Source organism: Ovis canadensis, chromosome X (genome assembly GCF_042477335.2).
Source record: "Ovis canadensis isolate MfBH-ARS-UI-01 breed Bighorn chromosome X, ARS-UI_OviCan_v2, whole genome shotgun sequence".
Lineage (NCBI taxonomy): Eukaryota > Metazoa > Chordata > Mammalia > Artiodactyla > Bovidae > Ovis > Ovis canadensis.
Genome location: NC_091727.1, coordinates 127,880,664 through 127,893,304, shown reverse-complemented (window position 1 = coordinate 127,893,304; position 12,641 = coordinate 127,880,664). Strand labels below are relative to the sequence as shown.

The window sequence follows — 12,641 nt, the reverse complement described above, 5'->3', positions numbered from 1 at the left end:
AACTTTGTTTCTTCTTGCCGTCTGCCTGTAGGTAGGAACGTTTAATCATCTTGTGTCCTGAGCCCCAGTGCTGTCTCTGCTTGTTGAATGATTGGGGGAAAGAAATAGAGAGGTCTTCCCAACAGATTACAGTCAGCTGTCTTGAGCAGGGATCGGCCAACTTTCATTGCGAAGGACCATAGAGTAAATATTTTAAACTTGGAGGGTTGTATGGTCTCTCTGCCAAAGCTACCCAGGTTTGTTACTGGAGAGTGAAGGAAACCATAGGCAGTTGTTAAAACAAAGGGATGTGACTGTGTTCCAATCCAACTTCATTTAAAAGTTGAAGCTTGTTAACCTGTCTGCTAGAGTCGTGCTTCTCAAACTATCTGCTATGAGGACTTTTTTTCCCTCTAATAATTTATGGATGCATGCATTTGTAAAATACAATAAAAGAAGGTAGAGATGAGTAGACTAGGTGGGATATGTGGCATATCATGTTATGGCTCACACAAAATTATGAGGACCCCTACCTCCCATAGTTTTATGCCAACAAATCCCAACCAATCAGGAGTTCTCAGTCAACTTTATCCCAGTCTTGCAGTGTCAACCTGGTGTTGAGACACAACTCTCCATGGGTCTGTTGAGTTTCTGCACATCTTGTGAGACTTTATTCTGGACTATCTTTTGAAGGATGATTCCACAGTGAACAGCCTTGGAAGATACAAAGAGTGTCTCCCTCTGGAGCAAGGAACAGGCATGCTCACTGTCCAGTGCAATAAAGAAAATACTTTTCCTCAGAGCAAAGGGCAGGCATGCTGACTGCCTGTTATAAAAGATTCGGCTTCGTCATCTAGCAGAGTATTGTGATCTTCTCATTAAACATGTGAAAGAAAATAATTTAAATGAAGTATTTCAACTGTTCAACCCTCTCTGACCTATTGACCAACTGACATTTTGATATGACACACTTAACTTATTTCAAATGGAATACTACTATATCGGTGGTAAAATAAATCCAAGTATGGTTTTATTTATGGTTTGTATCCTCAGAGATATGATTAAAATCAGTAGCATTAACACTAAAAAAATAAAGGAAAATTTTACTGAATGGAAGGCCTGAGATCTGTCCCTTACATGAGGTTCAGATTAGAAGGTTACAGCAGGTTTTTAACAAACAAACAAACAAACAAAAAAAAAAAAAAGGAAAGAAAGTTAGGCAGCAGCTGCCATAAATCTGAATCATTGAATGCAAGCATGCTTAGTTGTGTCCAACTCTCTTCAACCCCATGGACTGCAGTTTGCCAGGCTCCTCTGTCCATGGAATTCTCCAGGCCAGAATACTAGAATGGGTAGCCACTCCCTTCTCCAGGGACCTTCTGAACCCAAGGATGGAACCCAGGTCTCCTGCATTGCAGACGGATTCTTTACCATCTGAGCCACCAGGGAAGCCCTGAACCACTGAATACTTCCCAGTACTTTAGTAAATTTTCAAACAGTGGTTACCTTTTTGAGGAGAGAGAGAAAATCTTAATATTATATGGTCTTGATAGTTTTCAAACATTTTTAAAGTTATTTTTTTATTGAGTTATACAAACCTTTTTTTTAAATCAGAGGACTTACCAGTTTTCACTTGTATTTTTCTTTAATCTACTGGAATAATAAGCCTTGAATCGATTAATAAATTTGTTTGCTTTACTTACAGTTTTCTGGCTTGGATCCCAACTCTTCTACTGATTGCATGCTGTGAATCTCAAATCCTTCAGGGTATTCTGCTTTATTGATAGCCTTATTATCCACATAAATGATATGTTTAACACAGTTGATATCTATCAATGCAGTCTGTTCAACAGAAAGAAAATCCAGCTATTAAATATGGGCCCACAATCAACTTCATTACTTAATATTTTCCTATGCTGTCAAATGCTACCATAAATTAAAAGAAAATGTCATATTTACCTTAAGTTTACTCTCCAGAAGTTCAACACTAGTAATCAGATAGGTAGCCTCAGATTCATTTAACCCATGAACTACAGCTTCTCTGCCAAGGGTGGCATATAAAGTCACAACTACATAATAAAAAATAAACACAAACATTAAATGATAAACATTTCTTAGATATATTATTTCAGCCAACTTTTAATGGTAGACTCACAGACATGAATATATTTTATAATCTAATTTGATTTCATAGTCTCTGCTCTTACCCTTCCACCTTGCCTCAAACTTCCTGGCAGTCACAAATGTGTCTTACAAATTCTCAGGATTCTAACTCTTTAAACCTAAAGAAACTGGAAAATACTGAAAGTGCCACAAACTGGGCACAAATTCATCAGTTAAGATTCTCAAGGTCAACAGGTTCTAGCTTAACACTTGCTTGGAAGATAAGAGGATCTGAGGACAGTTTCATGTGTAAGCACAGCCCACTCTCTCCCTCCAAAACCACCAGGCACTTACGAGGAAAGTTGTACTTAAAGCAGGTCTGTGCCGCAATCATCCATTCAGCCCTGGTCTCACAGAAAATAGCAATGGTGCTCTTTGGCTTCAGTCCCAGTGCAGTGAGTCCACTGCCGAAGTTATTCACTCTGCGGTTCACTTCGAGATAGTTCAACCATTTATAATTCCCAAGAATTAACTGTCAGAGTGAGAGATGGTGTAATATTAGCACATGTACTCAAACAAGTAATTAAAATACTGTTCAATGGGGAGAACTCAAAATTGTCCTTAAGTGAATATACAGACACTAGGAACACCTTTGGAGAATTAGTTACAGGCACTGTAATGAAATGTTGGTGTGTTTAAAATGCACTTGATTTATAGTCAAGTGTACCTTCCCCTTAAAAAAAAACAGAAAGCCCCAAAATGCTTTACCTTCTTAAAAACCTTTCCATTTGGCTGCATTTCATTTTCTTCACTTAGGACTTCCCTGGTTCCCAGGCTCTCCTTCTTCCCAAACTTGGAGACAGCATGATCGAATAATTTATCCAGGGTGTCTGCTCCGGGGATGTCTATGACAGCTAGCGAGTCGAAGTGCGTGACAGAACGATATGGACTTCCAGGTTTGTCTGAGGTGGGCTTAGCTTTTATTCTCTTTGCCATAGCGTTTTTCTTCTTAGCATTGGTAAGAAAATACCATGGAATAAATATAAGGGCACTGTATATTGTTATTAACAGGTGGATAGGCAGCAAAATAATGGTGAGCACACTTTGCTTAAGTTTCATGGTGGCAAGGCTTCTAAAATGGTGTTTATTTCTTGTTATTCTTTGGCTTCGGAAAGCCTGATTTTGCTGAAGAAGGCAATAATGGGAGCAGCAGTAAGAGTAGCAGAATAGTCAAGGCAGTTCAATTTTAATGATACAGAAAGAGTTAGTAATCTTTGGAAGCCGACAACAAAGTACACCTGCAGGTGAAGACAATGAACCAGGCAGAGAGCAGGGAAAACAAAACAAAAACAAGAGAGTATTAACAAGTTGATAGCACCATTGATTTAAATACCCAGGTTTTTATTAGTTTCTATCATTGATCTGATACGAGAAAGCGGAAATAACTGGTCTGAAAGACTGGTATTTTCCAGTTTTAATCATTATGGCCATAAATTTTAGATGTAATTTTTGTAGGTTATCTGGTATACTGCGCGTGACTCTACAAGTCCGTTGTATAACACTATAGCAACTAAAGCACATGCATGTGATATTTAAGTTTGGCTAAATTTTAGGAGAGTAGAGAATGCCAATACTGAGGTTTCTCTTCAATATGCATATGTCAACTGAACAGCTTTAAATAATATTTGACTTTTTCAAAAGAGGGGAAATAAATCCACCAATTTTGGTTTATTTCTCAATGATCAACCCAGAGTTCTTTATTAAGATAATTTTTTAGTAATGCTATTCATTATCGCCTATCCCCCAAATTGGACTAATATAATCATAAAATTATTTCCTACATGTCTGTTTTGTGCTCAAATTGCACCAGTTGCCCGGGAGTGGCAGTATTAAGTCCAAGGCAGTGTAAGTCTCCGGGCTCCTGCTCATTATGAGTTAACAGTTATGAGGTCATCAGCACACAAGAGAGATCCAGTGTTTTTCAAACTTTGTTTGCAGGAGAAAGGGGCAGCTAACCCATTTCATCAAATAAACATGAGTGAAAACTTCCCATCTGTAAACACTAAAGTGGAGTAAACACTAAAGTGGAATTGCTCTGGCTGAAGCAGGGATTGGGGGTGCCCTGAGTCCCACCTTGGACTTCCTGGAACCCCATTCCCAAAGTAACCACTCGACCTTCTTTCCAATGAAGAGTCTGTAGAAATGCCTAAGTCCTGTGGTACGCAGCGCAAGCAATTAATGTGATAGCAGTTCAGAGCAAGTGCAAAATGGTCCACAGTTCCAAAGGGAAGCTTTGTGGAGATTAGACTTAAGCTGGACCTTATGTTGGGGATCTGGAAACAAAGGAAAAGGACAGAGGTCATTCTGGTCTGGGGAACCACATGAAGAGAGGAATGAATCTAGGAGAGGAAGGAGTGCGAACAGGAAGGACACTCGCCTGACTGGGGCACAGCGCACTCGCCACAGCAGTACAGGCCACAGTAGTACACGATCTGACAAATCAGGTGAAGTAGTTTTCATTTGATTTGGCAGGAAACTGGAGGCCACTGCAGGTCAGAAAACCAGTGCCAACTGGAAAGGAACTGCAGAAACAGCCTCGTGGAGAATAATCTTTCTCCAGGAGCTTGCCTTCAGTTGAGAAAGCTATTTTGGTGAGTAGCCGTATATTTCAACTCGAAAAAAAGTAAAGGAAGTATTAGCTCACTTTGAGGAGCCAAAGTAAAGTGCATCCTTCTGCAACTCCTATGAAGATCGACTACTGACCCCAAGCCAGCTGTGCCTTTTTACACCAATTACTATAAAATGGTAACATAATCCTTAAACCTGCTCTGCTTTTGTTCATGTTGTTCAACTGAGCGTGGTGAAATGAGCAAGAAACTACAGATGAAACGACCCACGATTCAGGCCCCATCTCTGTCACCGACTAGCTGTGTAACCTTGGGCAAAGCCTCTGAGCATAAGATTTGGCTAGATCAGCAGGCCTTAATTTCCTAGGGGTGATGGACCACTTTCAGAATTCAAGGAGAACTATAAACCCAGTTCTCCTCAGAGAGAGATGCAAAATGGTATACTCAAATTCAGGGAATTCCTGAATTCCCTGGAATCCATCCATGAACACCAAAGGTTGACACCACCCTTACAATTTCCTGGGGCCCTTGCAACTTTAACTTTATGCTTTACTATACCTAGAAAAGGGCTTCCCTGGTGGCTCAGTGGAAAGAATCTGCCTGCCAATGCAGCAGATGTGGGTTTGATCCCTGGGTTGGGAAGATCCCCTGGAGAAGGGAACAACTACCTGCTCCAGTATTCTTGCCTGGGAAATCCCATGGACAGAGGAGCCTAGAGAGCTACAGTCCATGGGGTCACAAAGAGCCAGACACAATTGAGTTACTAAACAATAATATACCTAGAAATTGCTTTCTCCATCTCTCTGACAAGTCTCGTCATCCTTTTTTTTTTTCAAGATAGAACACACCAAGGGTCTATCATAGTGCCTGATCCTCAGTATGAGGATCAGCCTGATCCTCAGTATGAGGATCAACCTGATCCTCTAACAATCCTCTCCTCCTCAAACATTCCATGACTACCCAAATCCATGATAATCTCTCCTTTTCCTAATTTCCCACATCACTAGAAATGTCTACCACTCATTCTGATCCTTGATTATGCCATCATTTTTAAACATCTAAGCATCTAAGTATGCAGCACAGACTAGTAGTTCTCAACCCTATCAAACCCAGCACCTCTTTATTATAACAAATATTTTATAATACTCCTTTATAAACCTTAAGGGGTACTCAGAGATGATAGTCTACTTACACAGTTTTAAAAATAATTCCTTACTGATAATATAAAGAAGTACTGAAAGGAAATTAATTCAAAATAAATACTTATTTCAATACATAAATTCTCAGGGACAATACCAGAAGACAAACAAGTCTTTAGACTGATAAAATCCCCCTAAGTGGGGAGTATCACTTCATTCTCATTTGAAAAACGGGGCTGAAGAAGCAGAAGACAGCTTTTGACAATATTACAAACCAGCTGGGTTTAAACTGCGCTGTATGCTTTTCGTCAACTGTATTGTTATATACACTTAATTTTTTACACAGATTTCCCTTAAGTCTTAGACGTAGGGAAACATCTACTTAATCCTCATAGTACACACACATACACACACACACACACACACACACACACACACACACCCCACAAGGCTCAAAGAACACTGAGGTAAAGAGAGATCATTTAGTCTAGAAGTTTTCTAATTTTTTCTGGTGGTGCTGAGGCTGGGGGCATGATGTGGGTATGGGTCACTCATTTGAATAAAATCTTATATGGACATGGAAACACAAGTATAGATAAAAGAAAAAAGCAGAGTTGCTTCAGTTGGGGAAGCTGTGTAAGCTCCTGAAGGGGGACTCCATGGAACCTCCATTTCAGCTGAGTATTTGAGCCACTGATGCTGTCTGATCTTTCATCTCCAAGGGAAGTGAATGAGTGACAGTGCAAATTGTATCCAAGGTCTGTCCCCAAGTTTGGTGCTCTTTCAAGCACCCCCCACTCCCAGCCAGCCTCTGCCCACTTTGGCCTATCATTTAAAAATCCTTATCAAAAATTTTCCAGCATTACACACAGTCTGCTGATAAATTATTTTTTTAAAAAATTTGAACACCTACTATGTACGTTTTGAGCACATAATACAAAGATGAGTAAAACATGCTCTCAATCCTTTGCATGCACACCTGCATGTCCATATGTATGGTAGGGGGCAGGGAGATGAGTTCACAAACATATACAGTAGACTATGATAGATCCCATCAGAGAAGCAAGAACAAAAGGTAGTCAAAAAAGGGATCAGATTACACCCAGTTTGGGGAGCAGGGGCAGGGGAGAGATGAAGGAGGAAGGAGAACCATCTAAGAAGGTTTCCCAAAAAAAGCACAGTATTTTGGTTTGGTGTAAAGGATGGGGATGTTTTCAAAAGGAGAGGACAAAGACTGGGAAATGAGGATGGTCCTCATGGACTAGGGAATGGCTGGCGGCAGAACTGCAGGATGTATCAGAAAACAGCAAGCAGCAGAGCAGACGCTTTCGAGCTTTCTGCTTTTAAAGTGCTGGTTCCCTTTTGTGATCTAAGTCATATTATTTCAGAGTCAATGCTACTAGAATGTCACTACAAGAGACACATGTGTATAATGATTTGGTAACTCAAGATTAAACACCCTGCTATTATATTAGAAGAAAGCTTAATGATAGGTTGGGTGGTAAACACCCTAATCAAAGGAGATCTGGCTTCTCAACTCAGTATCTGCTCTTAAATGTGACTCTGGACAAGACATATGACCTCTCACGTAAAAGCTCTGTACCAGCAGCATCCATGTGTAATTGGGAATACTGCTTGTGTTTGTTATCTACTTCATGGCACTGTTGGGAAAGTCCTCTGTCTGATCCAGCTTCACCTTCCATGGGTGTGTGGTATTGGTCCCTGGAATACACTCTCAACCCTCTTGCCCCTCTCCCACTTCGGCTAAACCACGACCTGGTTAAATCCATTTCACCACCTCATCTGCACCCTTCCCCATGCAGCTGAATTTGGCTGGAGAAACACCCAACAGAGCCGAACATCCCCCTTTAGATCCATGGCTGCTCCCTCAAATGGCCCCTTGAAGCTGCAGAGAAGCCATGCTGCCCTGCCCTAGGCCATCCACAGGCTTGCTCTCCTGGAGTTCATGCTTTGTTTTCTCTCTTCAGACCACTGAGTCTCCTTCACTGTCCTCAACCTCTGCTGCTGACCTGGCTTGCCATCTGGCTGAGAAAACCGAAACCGTCTGAAGAGAACGTCCACCGACTCCCACCAGTGTGTCTGCAACTACTTGCATCTGTGGCCACATCTCTCCTCTCTCCTGTGACTAGAGATGGGCTGGTGATGCGCCCAGCCAAGGCAACCCCTTCACTCATGCATGAAGCCCTTGTCTAGACTAGAAAGACCTTGCTGCTGCTGCTGCTAAGTCGCTTCAGTCATGTCCGACTCTGTGCGACCCCATAGACAGCAGCCTACCAGGCTCCCGCGTCCCGCTGCTCTATTGACTCTTCCTTTTCCTGCCTCATTAATTTCTCCTGCTCTGCTGAACTAGTCCCACCCACATCCTAACAGGCTATGATTTCTTTCATCTTAAAAACCATTTCCTCTCTCGTACTTTATTCTCTGCCTATGGTTCCATTTCTTCTCCTTCTCTGTGTGTGTGTGCTAAGTCACTTCAGTCATGTCTAACTGTTTGGACTATAGTCCACCAGGCTCCTCTGTCCATGGCAAGAATACCGGAGTGGGTTGCCAGGCCCTTCTCCAGGGAATCTTCCCAACCCAGGGATCGAACCTGTGTCTCTAAGTCTCCTGCATTGGCAGGTGGGTTCTTTACCACTAGCTCCACCTAGGAAACCTTCTCCTTCTCTGTAAGACTCCTTTAAAGAGTTGTCCCTATGCCCTGTCACCCAGTTATCTCCCATTTTCTTTTGACCCCACTTAGCTCAGGTTTCCTCCTCCTGTTCCACAAAATTGCTTTGCTCAAGGTCACCAATGACTTCCATGTTGTCAGATCCCAAGGTCAGTTAAAGCTCAGGCCTCAACCCGCCCTTGACCCACCACCAGCCTATAGCCCAGTTGACCCCTCTTTTCTTGCTGGAAACCTCTTCACTTGGCTTCCAGGAGAACCCATTCTTCAGGTTTTCTTCTAACTTCCCTGACCATTCCTTCTCCATCTTCACTGCTGCTTCTTCCTCATCTCCCAGACCTCTCAACACTATAGTGTTCAGTCCTTGAACCTCTTCTTTATCTAAGCTCACTCCCAAGGTGATCTCATTTAGGCTCATAGCTTTAAATAGCATATGTATGGTGATGATCCCAAAGTTTCTCCACTAAGCCTGGAAGTCTCCCTTAGGCACTAGGTTTGTATATCCAACTGCTTCCTCAACAGATCCATTTAGATATCAGTTACATATTCATTTAATACATATGTATTAATAGGAAATTGAGCTGCTGATCATCCTTCCACAAATAGCCCACTCAGTCTTGCCCGTCTCTGTAGCTCCAGTTGCTTTAACCAAAAGCCTTCAATCAGGTTCACTTTCATTCCCCTCTCTTTCTCACAATTCCACAGCCAATTCATCAGCAAATCCTACCAGCTCTACTCACAAAACAGATACCAAATTTGGCTACTTCTCACCAGCTCCACACATACCAACCTGGCTCAAGCCACTGTCTCCTCTCACCCGGAGAACTGCAATAGCCAATGTGAGCTTCCTGCTTCCACCTTTACAACAAATCCCAAACTCAGCAGCCAGAGTGCTCTAGTTCAACTGTGAGCTAGATCCTGTCATTCCTCTGCTCAAAACCTTTCAAAGAATCCCCATGTGACTCATTCAGAAAAAAACGTAGTCCTTACTCTGATCTATGAGAAGGGACCTGTCCCCCACCTCAAGTTTCTGCCTTCATCTGCGACACTGTCCGTTTCCTTCTGCTACTATGCCATTTGTTCCTTGATGTTTCTGGGACACAAGAAGCATGACCCTGCCTCAGGGCTCTTGTACACGCTATTCTCTCTGCCTGGAATGTTCTTCCAAGATACCTGCCCAGCTTATTTTCTCATCTCCTTTTTGCCTTTATTCAAGTATCATCCCCTCAGTAAGGCCTTCTCTGTGCTCAGATGCTAAGTCATGTCCGACTCTGTGATGCTATAGACTATAGCTCGCCAGGCTCCAGTCATGGGATTTCCCAGGCAAGAATACTGGAATGGGTTGCCATACCCTCTTCCAGGGGATCTTCCTGACCCAGGGATCAAACTCAGGTCTCTTGTGTCTCCCACATTGCAGGTAGATTCTTTACCACAGAGCCACCTGGGAAGCCCAAGGCCTTCTCCAGTCACTCCAAAATCACAGCCCATTTTGATTTCTCTTAGTACTTAATACTACTACTTCATATGCTTTATGTTTCATGTTTATTTTCAAGGCCTCCATTAGAACATAAAGGTTCCGTGAGGCAGAGATTATTGTTCGCTGCTGAATCTTCCTACACTTGTACCTCTGTGTACGAAGTGTTCAATAAACTTGCTGACTGAAATAAGAATGGAGATGGGATTGCTCTGAAACTATAAAGCAAAAATGGATGTTAAGGGCAATAGCCAGAAGACAACCAATCTTAGTCATCTTTTAAAAAAATCACTTGTCTAGGCCAACACTCCAGGAAATGGTATACTCTTAAAAATCCCTGGTAATTAACTTGAACATGTATTTAGTTGCTTGATAGAAAACATGAAACTGGACAAACTGCCTTTTCCACAGAGGAAAAAGACAAGTTGTTACAAAAGCAAGAGGATTATAGAATTTGTATCATGTGCCTTTTCACGGATGCCTTTCACAAATGCTGTCCTGCCATGTATGAAGAGGGATACTGCTGTCTCACCAGGAGGACATGAACTCTGAGTTGCACTTCCTTAAAATCAAATGATGCACTTGTATTGCAGCTGGAAAGGGCAGGGTGTCAGCTTCAGTCAGGGGATAGCCAATCATTCCTGTTGATGTTCAGCATTCCATTTGGGAATCGGATTGCATGCTCACTCAGTTGTGTACAGCTCTTCAGTGACCCCATGGACTGCAGCCTGCTAGGCTTCTCTGTCCATGGGATTCTCCAGGCAAGAATACTGGAGTGGGTTGCCATGCCCTTCTCCAGGGGATCTTCCTGACGCAGGGATCGAACTTGTGTCTCTTGCATCTCCTGCATTGGCAGGGGGATTCTTTACCAATGAGCCACCTGGGAAGCCCGAGAATCAGATTAATTAACCATTTATTGAGCTTGTACTACGGGCTAGGACTGTGCTCAGTCCTTTAGATATACTATTTCCTTTAATCCTTCAGAAACACTCTTTGAACTAATTACCCTAGGGATATAACTTATAACTGATGATCTAACAGTCTCAGACAGATCATCTGACCAAGATAACACAGCTAACTAGGGATTCTGATCCAGGTCTACTGGATTTTAAAGTCCATGCTTTTAGCTGTACTGTCTGTGACCTGGGTCATACTGGTATAATTTAAACAGTTAAGAGTGACAAACTTTGTGTATGAAAAAATCCTGATGACAACTTTGAGCACTGATCTGTCCTACAGTCTAAGGCATTTTTATAGCAGTGGGGGCGGGGCAGGGAGCCCTTAAGCTGCCCAGTACATCCTAGAAGTATAAGTGAAAATCAGGTGTCATTTTAATTTGCTTCTTGTTTTGAGGCCAAGTTTAATGAAGTATTTCATTCCAGTTACTTCAAACACTCTGAGACAGTTAGGTTAAACACAAAAAGCATTAGTAATACATGAAGCTCCAGCACACAACGTAAACAAATGCGACATACTGATTAAAGGCTGAATTTAAAAGAAATCATCATCTTTCCCAGCAGCATGTGACACAACACCCATTTAAGAAAGAGAAAATATTATAAACTAAAGTCAACGCCAAGATATTTTTTTTCCGAAAGTTTTAGAAAACAGTCTAAACCAAGCAAGGATCCATGCATCTACCAAGTTGAGACATGTGGTAGAGACAAATATACTTCATCTGTCCTTGATATATTTCCTTATGAAAATGTAAGAGACAGCAATGTGATAATCAATGATTAACTGTCAGTGCTACTTTAAGAAATCACATTCTCAAATCACACATCAGTTAAGAGTAATTTAAATACCAAATAAAGAGATAATTTGCCTTCTGAAAAGGATAAGCCTATATCCACTAAACACTAAATCAGAAAACAATTATAAAAATTCCAAGAGATTAAAACAGATATGCATACCTGTCGCACTTTAAAAGATCATACTTCGACATAGACATTGCATCAACAAGACTTTTGTAAAGGGGTGGAGTGCTTTTTTAAAAATTCCTATTTTCTTTCACACACTATTAAAAAGTTTCAAGTGATTTTAAAACATATAGGAGAAAGGTTATATACACATTGAAGAAAACAGTTGCTTTGGTTAATGAAATCAAACTTCATAGGTACTACATTACAACATAATTAACCTTATATTTCAATATTAAAACTTTTTAAATGTTAATATTTTAAGAAAATAAAAGGCAGTAAGAGTAGCTAGTACGATCTTTTGCTTTCAGACAGTTTGTAGGACTGAATAATCATGTGAAATATAATCTGGCTGCTCTATGTAAGTCTCATGTGACTCAAAGTTGGTAAGTCAATCTAATCAATGTGAAATAGCTTATACAGTCAAACTTCTGAAGTATACAGTAATTATAATACATTTGAAAGCTGAAAAAAAAAAGCAAAAGAAAAGCAAACACCTAGGATGACTAGACAGACGCTCTATACACTGTACGCCTGCCTAGCTAGTTTGACTAGAAGAGTCTCACAACTATGACTGATCTTTGGTAACATCTCTAACAAGATGAACCAAACCTGTTTGTTTCATCACCTGGATGGATATTAACTTCTGAAGTCGCCATCCTGCTAGTCTCTTCCCAGCTTTCCCCAGCAAAGAAAGCACCTGAGCTGCCATGT

At 41.3% G+C, this 12,641-nt stretch overlaps 1 protein-coding gene across 4 annotated transcripts in view; it reads right to left on the bottom strand.

Annotated features, from left to right (window-relative positions):
- The window catches only part of ACSL4 (acyl-CoA synthetase long chain family member 4), a 214,184-nt gene that overhangs the window by 29,755 nt on the left and 171,788 nt on the right, over positions 1–12,641 (bottom strand). For 2 of the 4 annotated variants that reach the window (XM_070290949.1, XM_070290948.1), the window contains 4 exons: positions 2,851–3,380; positions 2,437–2,614; positions 1,939–2,048; positions 1,683–1,821 (listed from right to left, as the gene is read on the bottom strand). In XM_070290949.1, coding sequence (XP_070147050.1) covers positions 1,683–1,821; positions 1,939–2,048; positions 2,437–2,614; positions 2,851–3,201 — 778 coding nt within the window. In that variant the 5' untranslated portion in view covers positions 3,202–3,380. The remainder of the gene's footprint in view (positions 1–1,682; positions 1,822–1,938; positions 2,049–2,436; positions 2,615–2,850; positions 3,381–12,641) is intronic. The other 2 variants (XM_070290946.1, XM_070290947.1) reach the window with 2 other exon arrangements.